General features: G+C 53.9%; 1 protein-coding gene across 4 annotated transcripts; it reads right to left on the bottom strand.

The window, feature by feature from the left end:
- Positions 1 to 66: 66 nt before the first annotated feature.
- SMG5 (SMG5 nonsense mediated mRNA decay factor) lies at positions 67 to 26,565 on the bottom strand. 4 transcript variants are annotated; one of them, XM_025430848.3, is made up of 22 exons: positions 26,319 to 26,565; positions 22,267 to 22,365; positions 21,646 to 21,769; positions 21,150 to 21,306; positions 18,843 to 18,932; positions 17,839 to 17,928; positions 17,090 to 17,168; positions 14,398 to 14,523; positions 14,226 to 14,294; positions 13,880 to 14,088; positions 13,107 to 13,244; positions 12,363 to 12,947; positions 10,441 to 10,721; positions 9,342 to 9,417; positions 8,635 to 8,810; positions 7,664 to 7,822; positions 4,128 to 4,187; positions 3,537 to 3,696; positions 3,046 to 3,136; positions 2,081 to 2,155; positions 1,524 to 1,662; positions 67 to 1,341 (listed from the first exon to the last, which is right to left on the bottom strand). In XM_025430848.3, exons 1-22 carry the CDS (start codon positions 26,390 to 26,392, stop codon positions 1,258 to 1,260), a joined length of 3,141 nt encoding a protein of 1,046 aa, XP_025286633.1. In that variant the 5' UTR covers positions 26,393 to 26,565; the 3' UTR covers positions 67 to 1,257. The 4 variants fall into 4 exon arrangements, with proteins under 4 accessions (XP_025286633.1, XP_025286634.1, XP_035574949.1 ...); XM_025430849.3 differs by having other exon boundaries at positions 10,441 to 10,616; XM_035719056.2 differs by having other exon boundaries at positions 17,090 to 17,135; positions 26,319 to 26,559.
- Between the last annotated feature and the right edge of the window lie 28 nt (positions 26,566 to 26,593).

Here is a 26,593-nt window from a genome sequence, read left to right as displayed (position 1 = left end):
CCATTTCAGCGAGAAAGCACCAACATCCCAACACGACTGTACAGAACAGCACCAGGAGACAGGGAGTGGGCTTCGAGGGGTCTTTATTAAGTGATGCTTTAGTCTCAGTCTCTGCCATGGACTGGGCATGGGGGTCACCCCACCCCGCCCCAGGTTGTCCCAGACTGTCTTAGAGGAAGGAGGCAGGAAGCTCACTCTCCTCCAAGAACAGCCTGGAAAGCCAGGCTAGTGCTGAGGAAGGGGGCAGCAGAGCCAGGAACTCCGGCCCCCTGGCTGAGCTCCTGGCCAGCCCTAGGGTAAGGAGCTGAGGCTTCCGGGCCAGAGCCCCCCAAAACGCCTGCGCTGGCCACTCTGCCCACTGCCCTGAGCTATTCATGATCTCGGCTTGTTCCCCTTGCCACTTGCCCACGCTTGCCCCATGCTCAGCCCCACAGGGACGGCAGACCCCTGATGGGGCAGCTCTCAGGGGCTCTCCTTTTTGCTGCCCACCTCAATGCAGGCCTCCCCCAGGGAGGGGGCTGCTGGCCTCACACTGCACCCCCTTCTCTTCCAGGTACCATGGCCATGGGGCTGTGGGTACAGGAACCTTGGCTGGCACGTGGGCCAGATGGCCATTGATGGCTGGGCTCACTGAGCTGGGCAGATGGAGACTGGAGACAGAAAGCACAAGTGGGGCAGCAGGAGGGGTCACGCCCTGGCCCCACTCCCAGGCCCTCTCCTTCCAGAGTCCCCAAGGCTCCAGAGCTGTCCCACCTGCATGGAGAGGACGATGGGAGGTCCTCGAAGGGAAGGGACTGCAGAGGACCACCCAGACGTCTTCTGATACCCAGTTCTTCCCCTAGCGCCCACCGCCGTGTCTTGGGAGGAAGAGGGGCCCTTCTGTCCCTTCCCCTCAGAGGTCCACACACTGCTCCAATGAGACAGACTCCCATGCCGGCCACCTGCCCATGGGGACAGCAGCGGTGGGGGCACTGAGGCAGGAGGGCGGGCGGGAGGCCCACATGCCTCTCCTGCTCCAAGCACTTCCCTCACTCTCCTGATGTCATCTTCGCAACAGGGGGACCCACCCTCCCAGGGGTTTAGGGGCCTTCTCTGCAGCTCCTGGGGCCCTCCCTGCGGCCTGTGTGCAGCTGGGCTTCCTTCCTGCGTGCGTGCTTCTGTGTGTGGTGGGGTGACTACAGGTGGTGGTCCTGGCTGCCAGGGAGGGCAGGAGAGATCTGGATGCAGCCCCACTGCAGGGCCTGGGGGGGGTCCATCTCAACCAATCTCCTTCCACTGCTTGTAGAAGTCCAGAACATTCTTGATGTCCACACTGGCATGTGTAGCGGCCTGCAGGGCTGCCTGTGGAAGGGGGAGGGGGGGCTGTTGGGGGAGGGCCTGACCTCCTAAACTCTGGGACCCATTCTGGGGCTGGGGAAGGGATGGTGGAAGAAGGAAAAGCAACTATATGGAGTGGTCTAAGGAGGGAGGCTGCTTTGGCACCTCTCCCTGGTTCACCTCCGTCCCCCACTGCCTGGACTTACCTGCATGGGGCCTGAGAGCGCACTGGGGTTGTCCAGTGGAAAGCCTGTGACGATGGTCACCATGCCGCTTGGGTCCTCCTCGCCTGCCCCCTGGGCCAAAGTCAACTGTTTGCAGCTGTCTAGGATCTTATAGAGCGTCCTGGAAGGGAAGAGGAGGTAGGCCAACCCCCAGCATTAAGCACACCGTGGATGCCAGGAGCCCCAGGGCACAGGGGAAGCTGGGGACAGGGAGGGGACCAGGAGATAGAGCAGGAGAAACCAGGCAGCCAGGGGTAGTAGTTCTGGAAGCTGGTACTGGAGAGTGTGTCCTGCAGGGGACTGGGTAAAGGTACTTGGAGTGAGGACACCAAGCCCAAGCATCTCAGGGCCACAGGGGTTCTAGGGCTGCGGTCACTTCTCACTCCCTCTTCAGGGACACGTGCAGGAGGCCCCTGGTGGGCTGAGGCCCCAGGCTGGTCTGCTCTCTGCTGCAGAACTCTCTGGCCTGGGGAGTGCCTGCAGAGGAGCAAGGTAGGCAGCCTCTCTGAGGTTCTGGGAGCATGGGGCTCAAGTTTTACCAGGCATCTGCATCCTGCCTCTTCAGCTTATGCCGCTCGAAGCTCTTTCCTACTTCTTTCTGGCAGCGAATGTACCTGCAGAGGAGGAGGAGGCAGCAGAGTACAGGTGGGGGTTGGGGGTTGAGGAGGGCAGCACCTTACACAAAGCACCTCACTGTGGCCCAGGGGAGGGGGCCCCCGTCTTATGGGCAGGGTAGGGGCACCTCTCCCATCACAGCTCTCTTTGGAGCCATTTCAAAGGAGCTTCCTGGCCAGTGAGCCCAGCTCGCTTTTCCTCCTGATAACATCGATCCTTTGGTTCCTCCAGGGGGAGGAGCTGGGGAGGGAGGAGTAGCAGATGCTTTTCAAGTCAGGGCTTCTGGAGACAAGGTCCGAACAAGCAGGCTTTGTGCAGCTTCCTGGCCAGCAGAGCAGATGCAGTGGGGGAGCAGGGGAAGGTGCCAGCTTCTCCCTCTTCTGCACCCACTGCCTGGTGCTCTTCCAGCCCCAACGCCCAGAAGGGAGGGCCTGTGCTGGCCTGAGCACCTACATGCTGCCACCTGCCAATCCCCGATGGCTGCAATGGGAGGAGAGCTGGCCTGGTGAAGGAGCTGGCCTGGTGAAGGCACTCCCACCCTAGTATATTTGATCACTGGGCAGACCCAGACACAGGAAAATCTCCCACAAAGGAGCCCAGAGCTGTGTGATGATGAGATCTGCTCCCATCTCCCCGGTGATGCTGATCTGCCCAGAGTCAAAGAGACAGCTGGGCAATGCTCCCTCACAGGGCTCCAGGCCCTCTAACTACTCTCCATCCACACCTGAGACCCTGGCCCATGATCAAGGCTCTGGACCTCCCCCTCCAGGCAGTACGCAGGGAGTGCAAGCCTGTGTCTGACCCACAGGGACCAAAGAACAAATAAGCATCTGTTGTCTAGGAGCTGTGACACAGGGCTCAGGAGAGGCCCAGCCAGGCCCACACTCACCTGTTTCCTTTCTTAAACTCTGCCTCCAGGTAACGGATCCCATCCCGGGCCCCTGGGTGTTCCTTCTTCAGCAAATCCAGGCCATCAATCACTGGCAGACAAGGTGGGGGTGGGGAAGGACAAAAGAGGTGAGCTCCCGCTGCTGTGGCCTGAGGCTCCACAGGAAGCGGCTGAGCTCAATCTAGTAAATGCTGCAGGATCCTGTGGGGCTCCCCACGCTCTTCCAGAGTATGACTGCCTGTGAGCAACGTACCTGGCTATTTACCACGTGTGTTCACTTAGGTTTTCCTCTCCTGTTTTCTCCCATCTTGTGAGTTTAAACAGAGACTGTCACATGCATTGCACAGAGGAGGTGACTGAGCTTCACAAAGGTGGCAGCGACCAAGGCCACTGTGTGTAAACTGCCCCCCCACCCCTACCTAGGGCCTCCTGATCTCAAGCCTGAAGTCTCTTAGCCACACCCTTTCCCCCTACCTCTGCAGTAAGCCTACCTGTCCTTGGGATGATGACAATGAAGCGGCCGCTGGTGGCCAGCTGGCGGATGACCGGGAGGTGGTGGCAGAGGGCCTGGGTGTCCGGGACGAGGTAAGGAGACATTGCTGACTGGGCCTTGGGCTGCTGCAGGCTCCCTTCCAGCTGAGAGACCTCGAGCTGGGGACAGAGGGCAGAGTGGGCCCTGCAGCCGGGTGGGAAGCATGGAACCCAAGGGGGCTCTTGTGGGGCATCTCCTGCTGCCAAGGGGGACAGGGTGCTCCTTGTGCCAAGGGTCTTGGAGCAAAGGGAAATGAAAGAAGAGACAGCATTGAGGGCAGAAAGGGGCCCTCAAGGCTCAGATCGGAAATGAGCAGAAGGTGGTCTGGGAGGTGATCTGGTTAAAACAAAGGTCGCCGTGGAGGGGCGAAATGGAGGGGCGAAATGGAACAGAGCTTGGCGGGGGGTACGGGGCAGGGGCAGGCACAATGGAACATGGGGCAGGGGAGGCAGAACAGACAGCAGGGAGCGGCTGGATGGGATGGTGGGCCTATGGGGTCTGGCCAATGCCCTAATCATGAACAGGAGCAGCTGGGCCCCGACCCACCTACCTGAAGTCGCAGCTGGGCCATGTCTCTCATCAGCCTGTTCCGACGGGCCTCTTCCTGAGCCTAGGAGGCGAAACACGTGCTAAACTTAGGACCAGGAGCTAGGGCTGTACTCCCCTGCCCACTGATCAAGAGCTTGTTAACAGAGCATCACCCAGTAGAAATTCCCAAGGTCTGAAACAAGAAGCCTTCACACGAAGTCAGCTCTCTCGCTCCTAAGTGAAGGACAGGGAGGCTTTAGGGGGAAAAACCACTCCTCTGGCGGAGATCGACTTCTGGGACCCACACACCCAAGCTTTGGCCAGCCCAGGTGCCCACGTGAGGGAGCAGCCAGCTGTGCATGGTCCCCACAAAGGGCGGCGCCTGGCTACATATCAGGCTTCCATCTCTGCCCCTCTGCTCCATCTGACCCACTCGCCCTACAGGGCTGCTGTCCTCACATACCCCACCTTCTATCACCATCCACTTGCCAACTTCCTCCAAATCAGCATCTCCAGCCCAGACAGCCCCCTCTGTTCAAAACCTGCTGCCCCCCTTCTGGTGATCCCTGACTCGGGAAACCAGCTACTGTCTGCCCAGGGAGGAGGCTGAGCTGGCTGTGACCGTTCCCTCTCAGCTCCCAAAGTTACTGCTTCCCAGTCCTGCCAATTGCATCGCAACTGCATCGCTCACATACTTCTGCTCCCCTTTGTCTCTGTTGACCATCCCCCCCCCCCCCCCCCCCCCCCCGCCCGTCTCAGCTGTTTCCTCCCATCTTGACGATGACAACTTCCTCTTCCCTGGTCCCTGCCTCTATCCCAAGCCACTTTCCCTGCCTGCAACCAAAGCCATCTTGGAAATACCATCTGGTGTCCATCGTGACCCTGACTAAAAGTCCTCTGATGGTTTTTTGCTGTCTTCTGGATGATGCCCCAATTCCCTAACATGGTCTAAAGATGATGTTAAAAATGGAGACCTAGGGATCCCTGGGTGGCGCAGCGGTTTAGCGCCTGTCTTTGGCCCAGGGCACGATCCTGGAGACCCGGGATCGAATCCCACGTCAGGCTCCCGGTGCATGGAGCCTGCTTCTCCCTCTGCCTGTGTCTCTGCCTCTCTCTCTCTCTCTGTGACTATCATAAATAAATAAATAAATAAAAATTAAAAAAAAAAAAAAAAAAAAGGAGACCTAAAGACCAGGGTGAGGGGAACACTGAAGGTTCTTTGATGAGCAAAGCGACATCCTCAGAGCAGTGCTTTACAACATTCACCTCAAATGTATAATCTCATCCTAACCATGAACACACGGGGCTAAGACATGTCTGGACAAAGCCAGGTTGAGCAACACCCTACGAATTAACTGCCCAGATACTCCTCAGAAGTGTCAAGGTCATGAAAGGAAAAGACTGAGGAACTATCACAGACCAAAGAGACACACAACCCAACACAATGTGGGAGCCTGGGAAAGAAAAAGAGACATTACTGGGTGCCTTGATGGCTCAGTAGGTGAAGTCTTGGGGCACCTAGGTGGCTCAGGGGTTGAGTGTCTATCTGCCTTTGGTTCAGACTGTGATCCTGGGGTCCCAGGATCAAGCCTCACCTCAGGTTCCTTCCTCAGTGGGGAATCTGGTTCTCCCTCTCCCTCATCCCCTAACTCATTATCTCTAATAAAGAAATAAAGTCTTTAAAAAAAAATTAAAAAAACATTAGTGGAAAATCTAGTGACATTTGAATAAAATCCGTGGTTAATAGTACTGCAGCTTTCCTATTGTCTTCATTGTAACAATTACTACAGCTGTGCAAGATCCACCTATGCCCCTGCAGAGTCCTGCACGACAGAACAGCCCTGTCCAAAATGCCTAGAATGTCCCCTTGGAGAAACATGGGTGCAGGAAGGAGAGTGAGGCACATGAGCAGAAGCTGAGGCCGTTTCTTCACAGGCCCCGTTGGGAGACTGGCAGGGACAGGGAGCACTGTCACTGCAGAAATCAAGTCCAGAGAATGGCCTTTTAGGCTGGAATTAGAATTGTGAAGCCCCTCTGCCAGGGGGAGTAGGCATCCCTCTGGATCCAGGAAGAGAGAGAACCACACCAACCTCAGGCTCTGCATCACTGGTCTAGCAGCTCAGAGACGTGGGCCTCTGTGTTCCTCACAAGAAACCCAAGGGACCACAGGCAAGACAGGTCCCTCCCCAGGGCAGAAGCGTCCTGGAGCAGGAGCAGTGGCCCCCGGCAGCCACCGGGCCTGTAGACCAACTGTGCCCCACAGCAGCTTAGAAGAGCTAGCCTGCCCAATCCCACAGCCCATACCTCTTCGGCGGCTCTGTGCCTCTGTCTAGTGCAGGAGAGGGCAAGCGCCCACTTCCCAGAGCTGTGCCCAAGGGTGAATAAGCTGTCATGGGCAAACCAGGTTTGGCATAGAGAGCTCTCGATACATGACGGCAGATGTCACTATGATGACAGCCATGCTGCTGCTAAGGGCTAAGCCCTTAGGATGGACACCTGCCTCTTGGCAGAATAGGGGCATCGGCAGGCGATGTCACCTTGGTGTCCAGTACCATATGATGGGGGCTTTCAGGTCTCCCCTGTCCCCTGGAAGAGTCTTAGAGTTTCAAACTAAAGGAAATACCTGCAAAAACTAACATTTTTAAAAGCTGTGTAATTTCCCCACGATTATCTTTGTAATTGGTGTTTTCCTCCACAAAACAACAAAAACCTTAATACAAAAGATTTGTTTTTTAACAAAATGCACTTGCTTTTAAGACTTCAGAGAAGGGCGTTTCTGGGGGAGCCTGTGCCCTTCCCACCCAAGCGAGATGTCTGCAGGAAGAGGGTGTTCAGAAAGGTGGGAAGGCCCGCGTCTGCTGGGAGGAGACTGGCTTGGGAAGCCCTGAGGCTTGCTGAGACAGTGTGGGCTGAGCTTCGGCGCCACACACCACCCGCCAAAATGTAGTGCCACCCAGCCCAATGCAGACAGCACACCCCGGGCCAGACAGGCCCCACCACAGAACCTGGGCTACCTTGTTCGCTGCCTATGGTACAGATGGGTCTGGCATAGCGCACAATCTCAGTGTTTGGGGAGTGGACGCTGGGGAAAAGGGAACTCAAACACTTCCTACTCTTTGGGGCTCCTGGAGGTGGGAGGGGTCCTGCATGACACGCATGTAATACCCTGATCCTGCCACTCACTCTACCCTCAGTCTCCGTCCCTAAAGAGGAAGGGCCGGGTGCACCTACTGAGCACGCCAGGTGCCCGAGATGCGCTGTCATTCTATGGTCACAACCACCCTGTGAAGCCAACTCTGCCAGTGCCACATAACTAGTACAGAAACAGGCTTGGCAAGGTCAAGTAACTTGCTAAGCTAAGACAAGCAGGGGACAGAGATGGCCCTCAAGCCAGGCAGTCTGGACACAGGCCTGGTGCCATGCTGCCTCTACTCAAAGCACCGCTCAAGGCCCGTCCCCAAACCCCCACCCACCATGTTCTTCCATCAAGGGCCCCGGGTGTGACAGTGAGCCTGGTGGGCAGGAGCAGAGCAGGGGATGGGGGGCAGGACGACTCACCATGCGGAACTGCGCCTGGGCCTGCTGCAGCACGCCCTCCTGCTCAGACTGGGCGATGCTGACAAAGATGCCAGCCTCTGCGCTGAACTGCAGGATGCTGCCCTGCAGGTGGGCGATGAAGTGTCCAAAGCTGCGGATGCAGCAGATGCGCACGACTGACTGTGAGGGGACACAGGAGCCAGTCAGACCCACCCTGCCCACCGCACCGCACCTGGCCCACACGCACTGCTGCCTCAGCAGCAGGGGCTCTTTGGAAAGGCCTTTGGTCTGTGAGGGGGAAGGGGGTGTTGAGACCCAGAGCCTCAGGTGGCCAGGAAAGGAGATCGCAGGCAGGACTGGCGAACCAGCAGGCGCTAATGCCACCTCCCTCTCAGTCTAACGTGTAAAAACAAGGGAACTGAAATAGACCAACATTTCCAATCTATTCTTTTGGTTGGCAGAACAATTCTTCCCCACCAAACAAAAATCTTCTCTAGAACCCTAAAACATGAAACAAGCTAAATCCAAGGTCCTCTGGCTGGAGAGGAGCACACAAGAGACCTGTGTGCACGCTGGCGAGGGTGCTGGGAGGCCTGTGTGCTTGGCTTGCCCTGCCGTCCCCAGACAGCCTGCGCGCTGATACAGACGCAAAGGGGACTTACCTAGGGGGTAGCACTTTCCCTTCCAGCTCTCTCTCTCTGACAGCTTCCTGTCCAGCTCACACCATGCTGGGCAGAGTGGGAAAGAGCATGATAACGGCTCCCCATATCACCCCCTGCAGAAGGTGGACATTATGGAGGAAGACCTATCCTACAACAAGGTGCCTACAGATGAGCATCCTGTGAGGAGGAGAGCAAAGGGCAACAGCCCCGGAGGGAAGCCCTCCAGCCCAGCCTTGGGACACACTGCCTGTCTGGTGCCTGTCTGCCACCTGCTCTGCTGCTGGGCCAGCCTAATGATGGAGCCTGTGGCATCAGAAATGCCATCCTCACCTCCTCTAAGGAGTTAAGCAGGGGCCGGTCTGTGTCAAAGTTGAAGCGTCTATGGGCAGCCCGGAGGGGAGGCAGGTTACGAAGGGCCGTGTCCTCTGGGAGCAGCAGACTGGAGGGCAGGTCAGGCAGTTCACAACCTTCAAGTAGGTCCTGGACCTCGGGACACAGGGCCAGGCCTGGGGAGAAGACAGGTGAGACCATCTGTCCTGTGGGAGCCCCCAGAGAGACAGAGCCCTTTCCATTGGAGAACAGGGAGCTGAACACACAGGGAGGGCCATCCCACACGGCTCAAGAAGGACACCAGGAGAGCTCTGGAGAAGGACATGCACACCTCTCAGGTATGGCCAGAGGTGGGGAAAGGTGGGCACGTTCAGCTGTAGGTGGCAGGAGGGGTGAGCTCTGGAGGCCGAGGTGGATGCTCAGTGCCTGAGGCTAGCTCCCAGGCTCCCCTCACCCCACTTCTGCCCGCTCCACTGCCCTCCCCAGGGAGCACACTCCCTGGCCAGCCAGGCCACCTGCCCACAGTGGGACAGTGTTGGAGGAAACCGGAGACACAGAAACCACAATGGCTGCTGTGTGTCAGGGTAGCTGGGCAGTGAGTCCCATTAACCTCCTTCCCCCTAGGCTGGGTTATGGAGGAGGGGGATGGGCTTCATGGGGCCACTGAGGGAGAGGGGAAGCAGAGGCAGTGCTGCGGACTCACTCACCAGACTCTTGGAGCTCACCAGCAGCTGGCAACAGGTTCAGCAACACAGACAGGCGATTCCACAGACTTTGAGAGCTCTGTGGAGAGGGGACACCTTCAGTATGGTGGGGAACAAGTAAAGCATGACACCTGAGGAGTGGGGGATGTCTATGGCCACAGGCCTAGAGGGATCAGAGAGAAAAACTAACAAAAGAGGCAAAGTGGGTGCTCACAGGAGACCTGGAAAAATGGGAGCCAGTCCCCTGAGGCATGAAGTGGGCCCATAGGCCCAGCTGCACTGTGTCACCAGCAGCAGGATCATGGGAGAAGCAATGAGGCCAAAGGAAGGACACTCTGAATCTTGAGAATAGGAAAAACTAGAGCGCTAGAGACAACTTCCCCCCACCATTCAGCCTACAAGTACCCATCCTGGGACATCTGTGTGGGGCTGCGACCCCACTTCCCCTAAGGATAGTGAATAACCAGCTGCTGGCACACATAAGCACACACTCAAGGGTGTCCCTGGCCTTAACCCCAACTCTCATCTGGGAAAGAGGGTGACCAGAGGGGAGGGGTCTTCACAGCATAGCTCTGTGCTCCTGGGATGAAGCGACACCGAATAAAAACTGAAGAGCCCTCAAGACAGACTGAACCAGGGGAAGAGAAGCCCCCACCCCCACCAGCCTCTGCAGCGCCAGCCTGATACCACATCCTCCATTGCTCTCCTGTCCCAACACCTCAGCCTTGTCTGGAGGTCAAGCTGCCCTGGACTCTGTCTCCCTGGCGCCAGTGCCCCCTCCTCCTTCTGGACTCTGGGATCAGGATGGAGGCTGGCCCTCACACATACGCCTTCATCAGTCCCACTCCTCACGTTAGGCATTATGCCTGGTGTGCGGGACACAAAGTGGAATAAGCAGCTCTTGCTTTCCTGGTCCACAGAATGTGTACACCAGGCCAGGCCACAGGCTCCTGGAGTGCAGAGATCACATCTAATCCTTTCCCTGTAAAAAGCATAAGGGCCCACCCAAAGCAGGTGCCTGACGGTAACTTGTCGGGATGGAGCCACCTGATGGGCCTCCCAGCACCCCCAAGGCTGTGTCTCCCAACACCCAAAGCCGCACCTGTGCACACACAACGATGAGGTCAGGGTTGGCCCGCAGCCAGTCCAGGAAGACCTTCACAGCAGGAAGCAGGCCTTCGGCTGCCAGGACTTGCAGCTTCTCCTGGACACTGCGCTCATTCCGACAGGAGTGCCCACTAGATTCACTGCCCTCCGACTCGGAGCCCTCCTCGGAGGCTGGGAGTGGGAGACAGAGCTGGGATGAACAGCAGGCACGTGGCATTGGGCTTCGGCCCCAAGCTGGAGGGCACAATCGCCCTGCCTGCACTCTGGAGCAGAGTTCTGAGGTGAAAGATGGGGAACTCATTAAATACCCCTGCCTAATCTTTCTATGCCAGTTAACCAGTTGCTTTCAAGCCAAGAGACTGGTGCCTTTTAAAATAAAATTCTTGGGGATCCCTGGGTGGCTCAGCGGTTTGGCACCTGCCTTCGGCCCAACGCGTGATCCTGGAGTCCTGGGATCGAGTCCCACATCAGGCTCCCTGCACGGAGCCTGCTTCTCCCTCTGCCGGTGTCTCTGCCTCTCCCTCTCTCTCATGAATAAATAAATAAAATCTTAAAAAATAATAATAATAAAATAAAATACAATTCTTTCTGGGGTGCCTGGATAGCTCAATCGGCTGAGCATCCAACTCTTGATCTCAACTCAGGTCTTGATCTCAGGGTCATGAGTTCAAGCCCTGCGCTGGGCTCCATGCTGGGCATGGAGGCTACTAAAAAATAAAAAAATAAAACAATATGGTTCTTTCTGATTCAAGCTAACTTGTGAGGATGGCCTACAGCTATTCTCAACCGGTGTTTATAAAGGTCCTACTCTGTGCTAGAAGGCAGGGCAGACAATCAGAAGGGAGCTGCTGGGGAGGGAGAAAAAGCATACAGAAATAAAAGAACCACCCCTGGGATGCCTGGGTGGCTTACTCTGTTAAGTGTCTGACTCTTGGTTTTGGCTCAGGTCATGATCTCAAGGTAGTGAGATCAAGCCCCATGTTGAGCTCCATGCTCAGCAAGGAGAGGGCTTGGGATTCTCTCTCCCTCTCCCTCCCTCAACTCCTGCATGCTCCCCCTCTCTCTCTCAAATAAATACATTAAACCTAAAAAACAAAACAAACAAACAAAAAAAGACAACCTCAACTCCTAGCTCTCCAACCTAGCAGGTCAAATATGGAGCCACTCTACCTCTGCACACTGGCTTCCTGGCTTCTTTTATCCCATCAGTGCTTCTTTTGTCCCACCCAGTACAGGCACGGTGTTAGGTACTGAGGATCCAAGGAAAGACCAAAAACAAGACTATCCTGCCCTCCACGGGCTCACACAGACAAGCCAATAGACAACTTCCCCTGAGTGGGAAAGGCCTCGAAGCTGTGGAGGGGGCAGAGGCTACAAGAGCCCCCCAAAAAGAAATCTAACCTTGGAAAAACCCCAGACCACGTGATTTTAAAGAGAAAACCAAAGGACAAGAAGAACTAGCCAAGCGACAGGCTGGTGGCAAGGGGCAGCATTTAGAAGAGGGATGAGACCTCTTCCTCCACAAGACTGCCGTGAAAGTTCAACAATACCCGGAAACAGTCCAGCCCAGCGCTCAGCAGAGAACAGGCTTGGCCGCTGTTAACCTGTGCAGGAAAAATCCTCAAGAGAGAGGTCCCGCTCTTGCCCATCTGTCCTAGTGGGTGCCAGTCCTCTAGTGTCCCAGAGCCCTGGTGAGATAAGGGACGGTGGCAATGGTTGTGTCGGGACAGGAGCCCCATGCCTTTGGGGCAGGGTAGGATGTGAAAAGGGGAAGACCACGGGCAGGAATGGGGAAACCCAGACCACATGGAAGGCAGTGAGGGTGGACATGGAGGCACTTGCAGAGACAGGAAAGCCACCTCTCGGGTGATGGCAGGGAACCACGGACTAGAGTGGGAGGAAGAGAAGCCCAGATACCTGGTTCCGAAGGCTTGTCTGCATCTCCATTGACACATGACCTGCGGTTGGCTACAGTGTGGGGCTCAGTGGAAGGCTGGAGGAGCAGGTTGCTGAAGGTGGGCGCCAGTCGGAAGCAGCGCTTGGTCTGGAACATCTGCGTGGACATGGCCTGTAGATTGCTGGCAATGCTCGCCTCACTGGGGCCCAGTGGGCCATTGAGAGACTCGGGAGCCTCTGACCTGGGCCGAGGGGGCTCCAGGGCTGGGGACCGAGTACCCTCCTCATCCTCAATGTCTTCCAGGTCTGACCGGGACTCTTGGCTGTTCATTTCTGAGTCTGTCTCAGCATCAAAGGCTGTTCCCCCACCTTCGAGACTCTTGTCGGAGCCACTGTCTGAGCCCTCACTGGCCCTGGCTGAGTCATGGCTCGAGTCTGATTCAAAGCCTTCACTCAGGTCACTGTCATCTCCAGCTTTGGGTGGGTGGCGGCGGCGGCGGAGGCAGGAGAGGCGAGAGAACTTCCGGCTCTTTCTGACCTCAGTCGCTTGAGGTACTGCAGGAGGGGGCTCAGGCCCCGGTGCCTCCTCCTTCTCCAAGGGCTCATCTGTGCAAAGAGAACAGTCAGGTGGGACCTAGGGACAACCTGGAGCCCAGAAGCTGGAAGTTGCTCTTCAACACCACCCCAGCCACATCTGTACTCCCCTTCCTCAAACACCAGGCCCCAGGCTGACCTTGCCACAGTCGCATCCCCCCATGCCTGCACCTGTGCCATCGCTCTGGAACGCCGGCACGGGATTCTCACCCTCCTCCAGCTCAGCCTGCAGCCGTATATTGACATGGTTGACGAGGTGGGAGAAGAGGGCCAGGGTAAAGGCAATGGCTGCACTGTACTGTTTGGACCCTAAAGCCAGGAAAGCCAGGCGTTAGGGTCCCAGGCCTCAGAGGAGCAGCAGGTGCCGTTAGCTCCAGCCCCATCTCACATGTTTTCCCCTCTTCAAGGATCCAACTACTTCTCAAAGCTTCTTCTAAGTAAAAAGATTTTTCAGGTCTCTGCACAGTTATCTTATCATCTACAATGTGCCAGCTCACTCTGCATGTCCTCAGGTGAGCATACCCTCTTGTCCCATGCCATCCTCCCTGGTTCTGATGCCTCCACACAGGCTCTTCCTCATAGCTCCAGCACTCACACATCCAGCCCGGCCTCTCCCTCTCTCCTGACCTTGCACAAATGCGCCTCTGCCATAGAGGTCTGCAGCACTGCCTAACTGCCCCCAACAGCAAAATGTGAATTCTGTGTAGATCATCAGCTAACTATCCTGATGCCCCTGTCTGCCTGGGTTGTGGCCAACATGGATCTGCTGCAGGCGGGGGGAGGCGCGGAGATATGTTGTTGCCTTTGTTCATTCATCAGGAGCCCAGCAGTGACACAGATGGTGTAAGCACTTTTTGTGGGAGGAAGTTCACAAAGGAAGGGCTGCAGGAAGGGAAGTGAGGAACCCAGAATCCTGGGACAGGAAGCAGGGCACAGGGAGTTACCTGCTCTCTTCAAGCTATGCACACCCATGAGACAAATGATGATCATCTGAAAGATGAGGAGGTCTGGGAGGAAGGCATAGCCACTTTCATAGTCCTCTTCACCCTCACTGGCCAGGCTGAGGCTGGGTGAGGATGGCAGGTAGAAGAGGCAGAGATTGAAGTCCTCCAGGACTGACTGGCAGAGTGAGGTCAGCTCTGAGTCCACCGGGCTGCAGAAGGGCAGGAGTGACAGGGAGGTGAGTGATGCCACCTGCGGCAGGCACAAGGAGCCAGGGACACTTCAGAGAAAGCCACCCTGGACAGGGCTCGCAGGATGCAGGGCAAGGGCCTGCCCTCTTCCACTTACCTGCTCCTGGGCTGCAGGAGGCTTTGAAGGTACATGAAGTTTACCAGCAACCTCTTGATGTCTTTACAGCTGGAAGGAGAGGAACCCAAGGTAAATGGCAAATGGCTCCAGAGTCCCTTTGGTCCTAGCGCCCCAGTTGCAGAGCCCTCTCAGCCCCATAGGCCCTACTCACCGTTTCTTGCTGGGAGAGAGTTTCCGAGTCTCACACTTCTTCAGCTGGTGGTACATCTTGGCTGCCTTGTCATACAGCCGCTTGAGATTCCCATAGGCCCCCTCAAAGGACACTTCCGACTGGATGCTGAAAGAAACACAGCGGTAAGCTACAGAGCAGGTATGGCGCTCTGCTGGAGCTTTAGGGAACAATGCTTCTAGCAAATGTATGCTGCCCCAGCTTTGCTTCCATGTACAGACTCAGAGTGAAGGCCATCTATCCTGATAAAACACACAGACACAACTTCCAGATAAACACAGGAAAAACTGGGGATCCCTGGGTGGCTCAGCGGTTTGGCGCCTGCCTTTGGCCCAGGGAGCAATCCTGGAGTCCCGGGATCGAGTCCCACGTCAGGCTCCCGGCATGGAGCTTGCTTCTCCCTCCTCCCATGTCTCTGCCTCTCTCTCTCTCTATCATAAATAAATAAACATATAAATAAATAAATAAATCTTTAAAAGTAAAACACACACAGGAAAAATGATGCCTTTGCTTCCTTAGTACCTATGGTTCGATAATTGCTCTTACTCTGTTGTTATGCACTTAAGTTAGGCACCATCCCTGAAATACACTAGGCTATCTTTGTTCTAAAGCAGTTAACAAGTAGCATTTAACAAGAGGACCACATATGAGATTATTTACATACAATTTCAGTCACCCACATGACACTCCCTTGAATACATGTGTGCAGAGAGCCTCACTGAGCGCCAGGCACTGCACTCTGAGACTATCCTCACATTCAGACAAGGAGGAGGAGCTTGGAAGAGCAGGAATCCTGCCCAGGCCCCACAGCTAATGCACGCTAGAGCAGGGTCCAAGCCAGCCTGCCTCGCTGCAGCCTATGATGTCAACAGTGTATATTGTACTGTTTCTAATGTCTTTTCTGGAAAAAACTCTTTTCGTTACAAAATGCAAAATACATTAGAAAAAAAAAACACGTTTATAGTGACTAAAATATAGCTAGAAATTCTTTGATGCTCCTTCCATTCAGAAGTGGGTTCTGTGTCTCCTCTTCAGGAGACCTCTTCAGGGACCATGTCCTCTTCAGGGACCATGGGGAAAAGACTATATGCAGTGCAATTGCTCTGACCAACAGAATATTGTAGAAGGGGCTCTGCCAATCTCTAGACCCAGGCCTTAAGAGACTGGCAGATTCTATTTACAAATCTCTTAGGTCATTATCCACTGTCGGGAGCACTGAGCCACCATGTAAGCAATCCATGTCTCTCAAGAAAAAGAGACCACGTGGAGTGGGAGGGGGTCCAAATGAGCCTTGCTCCAGATATACCAACCCTCCAGGGCTGCTGGAACCAGTGATTGATTCTAGACCTGGCCCCTGGGGGAACTGAACCGCCCAAATGAGTCGTACTCAAATGCCTAACCAACGAACATGAGGAACATGAGATGTGAATGCTTTAGCACAGCGGGGCAGGACCTCAGCAGGTACCTCCAAACCTGAATATGCTGAGCCCTCTTTGGAAGTGACCTAAATCATGGTCATGAGTGTGATGAGGGACCAAGGATCAGTAAGGGGGGATTCCCTGGAAGGCATGAGAGGAATGGGGAAGAGGCAACGGAAGCCTGTGAACCTGGTAACCATATTGAAGAATGGAACCGGCAGCATCAGGGGCCAGTCTGTACCAATGCAGGGGACAGACACCGCAAGAGCAAAACACTGTGCCAATTCAAGGGAAAAGGTTTACTGGACCAGGTGAACCACAGATCACGGCACATGGAATTACAAGGCAGAATCTTACTTTACACTTTAGCATGTGACCACTAAAGTTATGAAGACCAATTTACTCCCTCTACTTTTGTTTTTCTTTTTTTAAGATTTATTTATTTATTCATGAGAGACACAGACTGAGAGAGAAGCAGAAACACAGGCAGAGAGAGAAGCAGGCTCCTCGCAGGGAGCCCGATGCGGGACTCGAACCTGGATCCTGGGATTACGACCTGAGCCAAAGGCAGGCGCCCAACCACTGAGCCACCCAGGTGTCCCCACTCCCTCTGCTTTGAAGCCTAATTCACAGCATTGTCTTCTGCAAATGTCTGGCTTCTCGTGGAGCCATCCGCCCCTATGAGGTGGCAGCCGCTGGGGCCCAGGCAGCTCATTTCCAACTATAACCTCATCAGTGGTTCCCAGCCTACCTAACAGGCACACGTACACTTGGCTCCACGGACTGGGTGACCTAAGCCCAGTCAGCTTCAGCTGTCCTGAAACCGAGGTTTCTCATTCTGAGCGGAGTGTCAGCACCAGGGAAGCAGGGAGCCACCTTGCAGTTCAGCTGGTCCTCCCACACCATCACCATGGTCACCTTGAGACACTGAGACTCAACAGTTCTGCAGTTCTGGTTTAGCCGCCGCCTTGATAAGATTTTATCAACTCCATCACATTTATTTCCTTCTTCAAGATGGCAATCCTTTACTTTACATAAGACAATGGGCAGCCAGTTGGTGGCCAGAGTGCCTACCAATCCAGGTGGATCCTTAACAAGCAGCAGGGCTGCATCAGGGTGCCCCTGACAGGAGGGACCCCTCACTCCTGGCCTCCTTGTTTCAGCCTGGAGCCGAGGAAAGGGACAGGAAAGAGAAAACGAAGCAGGAGCCCCACGGACGCAAAAGCTGGCTGGGAAAAGAGCCGGAAGACACTCACCAGCGCAGGTAACAGTACATGGCTTCCACGTTGTAGTACTTGCTGCCTGCAAGGGTGCCCAGCTGGTTAAAGGGCATTCCTGGAGGGAGAGAGGTCATGCAGCGTGCAGCCACAGTACTAATCCAAAGCTGCCACGAGCAACCCCTGCTAAGCACTAGGACATTTGTGGGGAGAACAGCCAGGTCTGCAGCTGACGCCTGTGTTTCCAGCAATGAGCACCGTAACCCTATTTTCCCAGGAGATGGACTACAGACTCACTTCTTATCAGCGGATTCCACCCTGGCCTGCCAGGGAGTTTAGCACCAATGGGTGCTATTCCTTCAGTGGCAGCTGGGGCTCTTCTCTGACTGTCAGAATGCCATGGAGCCATCTCCTCTATCTCAGCAAGGCTTCTCAGCCCTGAGCTCTCCTGCTAAGAACTAAGCTAACCCCCAACTCTCCCTGTGATGGAGCCTCATCTGTTCTCCCACTCTGCCTCCTGTGCAGAGAACTGAAGGATAATTTCCTCCTTCTACAGAGACCCCAGGGACAGGGGAGCTGCCTTCTCTTCTTTCCCCTCTGCCTCCCTCCTCCTTACGTCAAGACTCTGCATTTGTTTTGAGTGTGTGTTCCAAAGGGGTACGCACAACCACGGGACTGAGCATGGGGAGGATCCCGGGAAGCCAGTGCAGTCTGCTTGCCCTCTTAACGTTGTCTTCCTCCTGGAAAAAGCTGCTGTGTAGGGAGTCCCGAGCAGGGGTGCCACTTACCGATCTGGGGAGCTACAGACAGGGCTTGGTAGTAAAATCTCTCAGCTAGCAGCTCAGTGTCTACGCCAGCTAATTCATTCTGATATCGTGCTGCAGGAGAGAGGAGAGAGGAAGCTTGATGATGTCGTGTTTCCGAAAAACCTCCCCTCATCTGGAAGTCCACCATGTGGAGTTGTAGCAAGAGTTTGGGAAGATACCTAAGCTAGGAGGTACACTGCTTGGGCCTCTGGCACAATCTTAACTCTGCATGACTATGGGCAAATTGTTCAACTCTCTCTTCCTTGCTGGCAGCTTCAACATGTGAAGAATATTTAGTGTTTTGAAATAGGCTCCTACTTATCTCTTCCTAATGCAGGGGATCTGCAGCAGACAAACTGCTTGGGAAGACCTCTGGTATTGGGTTCTAGAATACAGCTGCTCGGCTCTGAAGTAAAGACATTACTGAGAACACCTGGTCAGTCTCACATGAAGCAGCTGGCTGTCTCTATGCACACTGCCTAAGAGGGCACCGCAGGGGGCAGGGAGGGAAGGCGCCTCAGAAGACAGAAGGTGAGGCATCCACCAGCCTCAAAAGGACCAGAGGTGCTACCAGGACCAGACGTGCAAGGGCCAGCAGGCAAAAGAGGACTCCTCTATTCTGAGGAACATTTGTCAGGCAGGAAGTCCTCCATGAGACCTAACTGCAAGTCCTCTAGAAGTCCATAAACAGAAAAGCAAATCCCAAAGGAGGAGAAAATCTTCTAATTAAAATCTCCCTAATCCATTATTGACACCAAGTTATCACCCAGACTTTCTCAAAGTTCATTTTCCTTCTTCCGTAGTCACTGGTCTTTCCTGGCTCATGGAGGAACAGTAAGGAGGGGACATCATTTGAGTGAGAGGAAAAGCTACAGAGGCCAAACTACTCCTGCTCTCCCATCACATACCAGGTGGTACCAACAACTGAAGCAGCTTACTGCTTGTCCTGGAGCCCAAACCAGAAAATGAAAGGTTCTGATCCTTACACAAATCCCCCAGGTACATGAGACATCGGTGGCAGGCCATCTGTGCCCAGTCCATCTCCTTCCCTGATGCAGACACTGGCTTCTTGCATCCTGAGAAAAATAGAGAGACTCAGAAGCCCATTCCCCAGCCCCCTACCAATGGGGAAACACCTTTCCTAGGTGGAGAAAGGAGAACAGGAATCCATGGCTCATCCTGAAACACTGTGTTAGGGGGAGAAAAAAAACACGTATCCAGGACACAAGTAGAGACAGAGGCTCACAGGTAGCAGTCATTCACAGGAGAGAAAGGCACTGGAGGGGATGGGTGAAGGCGACTTGAAAGTGTGAATATGACTCCTATGGGTCATCATAGGAAGGCTTCTAGAAAGGAGGAAGAGGAGCTCAAGTGTCAGGACAGCCTTGGGTGTCTTACATAGAAGCTCCCCACATAATGGTGAAATGTTTGGGTAGAGAGGGGAAACCTAGGATAGAATAGATAGATAGGAAGAATAGACTATGAATGAAGAGGCCAAGGTATGTGCTCCTGGCTTCCACCTGGGAGAGGAGGCCTGCAGAGAAGGCTGCCTATGAGAATCCACCCATGAAGAAGACAGGTGAGCATGCCATGCCTGCTGAGGACCAGTGTGGCCAGAGACCAATGTGCTGAGCTCTCAGCTCTCCCTTCAACCAAGCAGCTTTGTAACCTCAGTTAAGAGGGCCTGAGCTCTTTGGGAGACAGCTTCCCCACATGTCAGGTACTGGTCTAAGTGTTGTTCGGTGTCAACTCAACAGATCCTCACAGCAACCCCATAGGGAGTCACTCTGACCACTCCCACCTGACTGTTAAGGAGAATGTCATGCAGCAGGTAAGTAGCACAGCCAGGACTTAAAAGGCAGACTGGCTCCAGAGCACATCCTCTTGTCCACACCACCTCACATCCACTGAGCTGGCTATGCGATTCCCATCCTGAAAAGCCCCTCGTAGTGTTTTTTATAAGTATGTCTTAGTTGGCTGGATGAGAAAATACCAATGAGGAGAAAAATTGAGTTTGGGGAACTGATTCTTTGAAATAAGGGTTCTTCACTTTTTTTTGGGGGGGTATGGACCTCTCTGGCCATATGTATAAAGTCTAGGAGGGCAGTCTTTGGTCACATTGTTGGGGGGTTTTTTTTGTGGTTTTTTTTTTAAGATTATTTACTTATTCATGAAAGACACAAAGAAACAGGCAAAGACATAGGCAGAGGGAGAAGCAGCTTCCATGCTGGGAGCCTGATGCAAGACTTGATCCCAGGATCCTGGGGACCTGAGCCAAAGGCAGACACTCAACCACTGAGCCACCCAGGTGCCCCTGAAATGTTGTTTGTAAACAAAGTTTTGTAAATGCACCAAATGCAGTGCCGTGCTTCTCACCAGAGAACGCCTTCTGGTGGCACAGATACAAGCTCGGTCCCAGAGGTCTGGCAAGGGTGAGGGCTCAGATGAGGGAAGGGAAGGAGCATGAGGGGCCAGGGGCTCAGACAAGGAGGGAAAGAGGTCAACCACAGCCACTAGCACCTCAGGCAGCCACATGGAGACCAAAGCTATTGTGAAGGAATGTCTATAATCCCCAAAGATTTCTAAAACTTTCAATACTTGCAAAATAAACCAGGAAACCATCTCTGAAATTAAAAGAAACAATGCTGGGGGCACCCGGCTAGTTCAGTCAGGGGAGTGGGCAGCTCCTGATCTTGGGGTCTTGAGTTGCAGCCTCATGTTGAGCACAGAAATTATGTAAATAGGGACGTCTGGGTGGCTCAGTGGTTGAGCATCTGCCTTCAGCTCAGGGCATGATCCTGGAGACCCGGGATCGAGTCCCGCATCGGGCTCCCTGCATGGAGCCTGCTTCTCCCCCTGCCTGTGTTTCTGCCTCTCTGCCTCTCTCCCTCTCTCATGAATAAATAAAATCTTAAAAAAAAAAAGAAATTATGTAAATAAATAAAAACTTAAAAGAAAAAAAAAACAGTGCTAACCAAATTTAACTACAAGAAAACAAATGCTATTGATACCATTCTCTAGTGCCAGATCTGCTCTAGATCATTCCATCCCTCCCTCCGACTCCTCCTCAATCTACAGTCCCAACCAACAGATACTGTTCTTTCCTTCAGATCTTCACCCTACCTCATGTGCTTGTCTGGATAAACCCAAAGTCTATGGACCTTCCGGAGGTCTTGCTAGAATCCTCTCTGCCTGGCTAGGTCACAAGCTACATGAACCTGGAAGAAGGTGGCCAGCCTCCTTGCTCCTCAAGCCCACTTGCTCCTCAAACCCATCTTTCAGATTTCACTGACCTATGAGGGGATCAGTAACATGGGTCCAGTCGATGCAGCACTGAAGCTCCAGCTGGTAGTGGGACTGGATGTAGAGCAGCAGATGCTGGTAGAAGCCAATCCCAGCAACCAGGTGCGTCCTGTAGGCACATTCCAAGGTGCTCCGGCTGTGGATGTGCTGGGCATTGGGAAAGGAGAGCGGCTACTAAGCAGTAAGCTCAGAGGACGGTTCCCCCACCCTAACACGGTTCCTCTCACGAGGAACTGAACTTCTGTTCTTGGCTCTGGAACTCCATCCACATCTCCTCTCACTCACGAGTTATCCACACAGCCTTAGACCCACCTCTCTGACCTGTTCCTCCCTCCTTGCTTCTCCTTGGCTCCTCTAACTCCAACCATGCCCTGGCCTACTTTCCTAGTTGTTTCTTCCTTTCTTAGCTTCCCTCTTTAGACACATTTCTTCTCAAAATCAAGGACCTCAAAAAAAATAATAATAATTTCAAGGACCTCGCCTTACCTTCTTATTCGTCTTGATAAGCTGAATAACTTCGTAGTACACCTTTCTCCACAGCAGCTCCTCAGCCTTTCTCCCATAGTCTACTGGGTGCAGGAACATAAGCTTGACGCAGAGCTCACGCAGCCTGAGGGTACAGGGGAGCACCAAAGACTCACCAGCCTTGATGGGGCAAGGAGGCATCTGCCAATACCCCGACTGATAAATTCCTGTACTTCCCAGGAGAATCCAGGGTCAGTCTGCATAACCTGGGACAAACAACAGTCCTGGAAAGCAGGGGGAGCCCCAAAGGACAAAGGCAGGAGCAGTAAAAGCTTCAATAATCTTTTTTCTCTATACACTTCTCTCCTTATTCCTGCCTTTTAATCCCACTTTTCTTTCCTGTCATTACATGGCATGGCCAGCTCCCCTAACTCCAATGCCATTCACATGGCACCAGTCTGTTAGATGCAGAAGCTGCAGAGAGAGCAAGGGGTCCCCATTTCATCTCTTAGGAAAGCCAGAGTTCACAGCCCATTATTGTACCATGAGTACAGGAGGTAAGAGAGAATATGTGTCTATATGCGACAGGGTTTGAAGGGTAGAGAAACTGTAAAGATCTGTGGTTTAGAGTCTCCAGCTTACTTGTTCCTCAGGCTAATGTTCTCTGGTTTAAACACTTCTTGATAAGCAGTTTTGTTGCAAAGGATGAGGTCGAGTCGATGCACAGCCTCCACCACAGCCCTGGAGGGAAATACAAGCAAACAGCCCCTGAGTCATGCATATGTTTAGGCCGGGGTGGGGGGCAGTGGGGGAACAGGCACTGATCCCAGAGGAGAAGCTACAGAATTAGGGGCAGGGAACGGGAAGGCTACAGGCTAAGCTGCACAAGACAATATGAACACAGTCTCCCTCCTGATGAAGAGCCCCCGACCCTGGGGGACATTTGATTGTCACTACTTGTGGCAGGGGTTTGAGAGGGGTAAGGAGAATTGCTACTGGCATTTAGTGGGTGCTGCCAGATACCCCACAATACCCAGGACAGTCCACCACAATGAATAACCCGCCTCAGATGTCCACAGTGTCACGGCAGAGAAAGCTTGTATATAAGCTAGACTCTCTTAATGGAAAGAGCCTCCACCTTGATGCCAGAAAATCCAGGCTTTGGCCCCCTGGTGTGTCTAAGTCTATAACTTCGGGCAAATTATCTACGCTCTCCAAGCCTCAGTTGCCCCGTCCTAAAAATGGGGCAGGAAGGGCAGCTGCCTCAGAGGATAGGACAGAAGAACTTCCATGTGGCCCTGGCATATGGCAGCCTTCAACAAATAACAGTGACATGAATTAATTACTGCACAAGGGCTTATGGACTCTGGCATAAAGGAAAGGCATTCTTAGCATAAATTCTACTTCTGAATTAGTGGATTATGGGGGAAATAGGGCGGGGGGTGGGGGAGAGGCAGGGATGGTCCTGAGTTGTATACAGCGTAGTCACAAGGTCTTCCGGATTCTTTGATATGAGAGGCTCTGGGTCCTGGGCAAAATATCTAACTTCCTTATGTCCCAGTTTTCCCATCTACAAAATAGGAGTAATAGGGACGCCTGGGTGGCTCAGCGGTTGGGCGCCTGCCTTTGGCCCAGGGCCTGATCCCAGAGACCTGGGAACAAGTCCCGCACTGGGTTCCCTGCATGGAGCCTGCTTCTCCCTCTGCCTGTGTCTCTGCCTCTCTCTCTCTGTCTTTCATGAATAAATAAATAAAATCTTTAAAGAAAAAAAAATGGGAGTAATTATATCACCTATTTTGTGAGGATTAAATTAGCTAATACACAAAGCACTCATAAAGGTACCTTGTACACGCAGAGTATTCAAGTATTAGTCTCCATCTTTCTTGTCATAAGGCTAAGGGGGAGACTCCAGACACTAAAAAGCCAAGGAAACTACAATGGATGGCTAAGAAGTGCCAGAGGTATGTGTCATCTCCAGAAGGTAAAATCCAGAGTAAGACAGCAGCTGCGAGAACAGTAAGCTTAGACATACCTCTGCACACAAAAGCAACCAAAAGAAGGTGGGGGAGGAGGGGGCGAGGAGTGATGATTCCCAAAACAATCTGATTGTTTCAGAATACTGAGACATGGACTCCTGGGTCAGGGAAAGTGGGCCACAGCAGGTTAGCACCCGCGGTGGCTTAGGTGGTATACTGGCAAAAGCTGTCCGGATGGGGCAAAGTGACCACCAGCACCCAGATGAGGGGGTGGGATGGTAATCCAGGCCTTCTCACAGGCAATGCTGAAAGCTTAGCATTTCTCCAGATGCCTTCTAGGCTGCCTTTCAGCCAGCCTGACCCTCAATGCCAGGGCCGTCTGACAGCCATCAGTGATTTTACTCTATGCCAGCTTAGTTCCCCAGGGCAGGGCTTTTTAACTTCTGTACCGTGGACAGATCTCAGAAGTGCGTGCAAAAATCTCTATGGACCAGTTCCAGAGCTCTCCTTAGTTCTGAATCCAAAAAAGGTTAATAACCATTACTCTGGGAAGTTCTTTTTTTTTTTTTTCTAGGAAGTTCTAATTGCAAATTCTTTTTTTTTTTTAAGTAATTTTTACATCCAACGTGGGGCCTGAACTCATGACCCTGAGATCAAGAGTTGCATGCTCTCCTGAGCCAGACAGGCACCCCAAAAAACATGTTTTTTTAAACAGTTAATCGGCCTAATTAATTGGTGTTTGTGGCCCTTCTAGCACCCCTTCTACCGCTGCCTTTTCTTCTGAGGGGCTTAAAACATTTCAGAATCTCATTTCTGTAAACGGATTGTGGGAATTTCCCAAATTTAATGAAGCTATTAGTAACAGTTTCATAGTCTAAAAACACATTTAGGGGATCCCTGGGTGGCTCAGCAGTTTGGCCTGCCTTCGGCCCAGGGCATGATCCTGGAGACCCGGGATCGAGTCCCGCATTGGGCTCCCTGCATGGAGCCTGCCTCTCTCTCTCTGTCTCTCATGAATGAATAAATAAAATCTTTAAAATAAATAAATAAATAAAAATAAAAACACATTTATCAGCAGCCCTGGTGGTTCAGCAGTTTAGCGCCTGCCTTTGGCCTGGGGCCTGATCCTGGAGACCCGGGATTGAGTCCCACGTCGGGTTCCCTGCATGGAGCCTGCGTCTCCCTCTGCCTGTGTCTCTGCCTCTCTCTCTCTCTCTCTCTCTCTCTCTCGCATGAATAAATAAAATCTTTTTAAAAAATAAATAAATAAAAACACATTTATCTTGGGCAGAGAAATCAGACCTTCCTTCCCCAGTTCCTTCTAACAATCACCACTGCTTTAATAAACAATAAAAATGGAGACCTGCTGCCTGCCCTACGTTTCTGCCTTGCTCAAAGCCAAGAACATACAGTCACAGGCAGAGGTACCCACGTGCACACATGTAAGCCACACGTGCACACACATCACTTTAAGACCATCAGTCCTGTGAGGGTAGTGGGTTTAGAAAGAACTAGCCCTGAGAAGGATTAGAAGGACAACCAGGGCCATTATGAAAAGCTAGAGACAAGTACAAGACAGGGCCCACACTGACAGGCAGTCTTGACATTCGGCAGCGTGATGAGGCATACATGCCACTTACAGCTGACTTCTCAGGATCCCTGAGATGGCTTGGGGCAGCCTACAGTAGGCGCCCAGGGGCTGCTGGATTGGATCACTTTTCTATTTTTGGAAGAGCCTATACTCCCCTCTGCCTCTTACTTACAAAGGCCAAGCCGGCAGGATGCCTACTCCAGGGAGGAAAAGACAACATGCTCTTGACTCTTTCACTACCAAAATGGGGCCCACTGCTCTGAGGGCTCTGTTCTACAGAGCCTGAGCTAAATGAAAAACTCAAACCTACCAGTTACTGGAAAGCAGCAACCTCAGCTTGGTCTCATGCTTCACCCCACTCTGCCCCAGTTCCAGAGCCCACGGTCCAGGAGCCCCGCATAAAAAATCCTCCAACCCCGGTGAGAGAGCGCATAGGGGCCTCAAGATGAGGGGTGAAGACAGGACTGCAGGACAGTGAGTGGTGCTGCGGAAACCAGAAACCAGGAATGGAAGCTGCCTGGCCAGGGACTGCAGTAGTCATGAGGCTGTGAGGAGGCAGGGCTCAAGAGCGGGAGTGCTCAGGTGCCCTGAAATAGGCGCCCATGACCTAGGGAACGCTCCGGGCTCAATGCCCTTCGTGGCCCTTCCAGGCCAACACGACTCGTCTTCAGCCTCTCTTTTCATTCGAATTCCCCAAAACTGGAGCCAGAGAGACTTCAGAGCGTATCCAGCCGAAGCCTGACCCCTCCAGGATGCGGAGAGCGAGGCCCAAGGTCACATGGAGCGCTCGGCTCTCCGGGCTGTAATCCGGGGCGCTCCCCTCTGGGACCTGGGGGATTCGGAGCGCCTCTCCCTTCCAGGTTCTCCCCGCCGGCGACCGCATCCTCACCTCCGCGGCCTGCAGAGCTCGGGGCCCGCCTCAGGCTCCCGGCCAAGGCCCTCCTCCACGTGCGCCCCCCGCCGCCCGGCCGCCCTCGGCCCTCGGCCCCGGCCCGCCACCGCGCGGACCCCGCTCGCCGCCCGGCCGCGCCCTCCCGCTCCCACCGCACCCCGTCCCCGCCCGCCGCGGTCCCGCCCCCGCGGCGCCCACTTCCCCCGGCGGCCGCACGCACGCCCCGGCCACTCACCGGTAAAGCCGCTTGGTATGGAGGACCTTCGCCTCGGGCTCGCTGCTCTCCCCTGGGGGGGGGCCTTGGCTCATGGTGCCCGGGTCCGGGGCGGCTCCCGGTCACAGGCCCCCGCCGCCCGCCGCTACCGCCACCACTGTCGTGTCCGGCCAGAGCCGGAGCCGCAGCCGCTGCCGGCCCTGCTCGGCCGCCATCGCTGTGAGGCGGCTGCCTGCGACAGCTCCTCCTCCGCCCGCCAAATCTCGCGATAGCAGCTGCCCAGCTGCGAGTCGGTG

The sequence above is a fragment of the Canis lupus genome, chromosome 7 (assembly GCF_003254725.2).
Source record: "Canis lupus dingo isolate Sandy chromosome 7, ASM325472v2, whole genome shotgun sequence".
In the NCBI taxonomy this organism is placed as follows: domain Eukaryota; kingdom Metazoa; phylum Chordata; class Mammalia; order Carnivora; family Canidae; genus Canis; species Canis lupus.
Note: the sequence above shows the minus strand (reverse complement) of the source record. Positions and strands in the feature narration are given on the sequence as shown.

Bases quoted from the DNA above. Each gene is read 5' to 3' on its own strand.
- SMG5 (XM_025430848.3), bottom strand. From the start codon at position 26,392: ATGAGCCAAGGCCCCCCCCCAGGGGAGAGCAGCGAGCCCGAGGCGAAG. The intron at 4,188-7,663 runs GTGAGTCGTCCT...TTCGCCTCCTAG, and splicing joins CCCAGGCGCAGTTCCGCATG to GCTCAGGAAGAGGCCCGTCG. The intron at 1,663-2,080 runs GTAAAACTTGAG...CTTCCCTTCCAG, and splicing joins AGGCAGGATGCAGATGCCTG to GACGCTCTATAAGATCCTAG.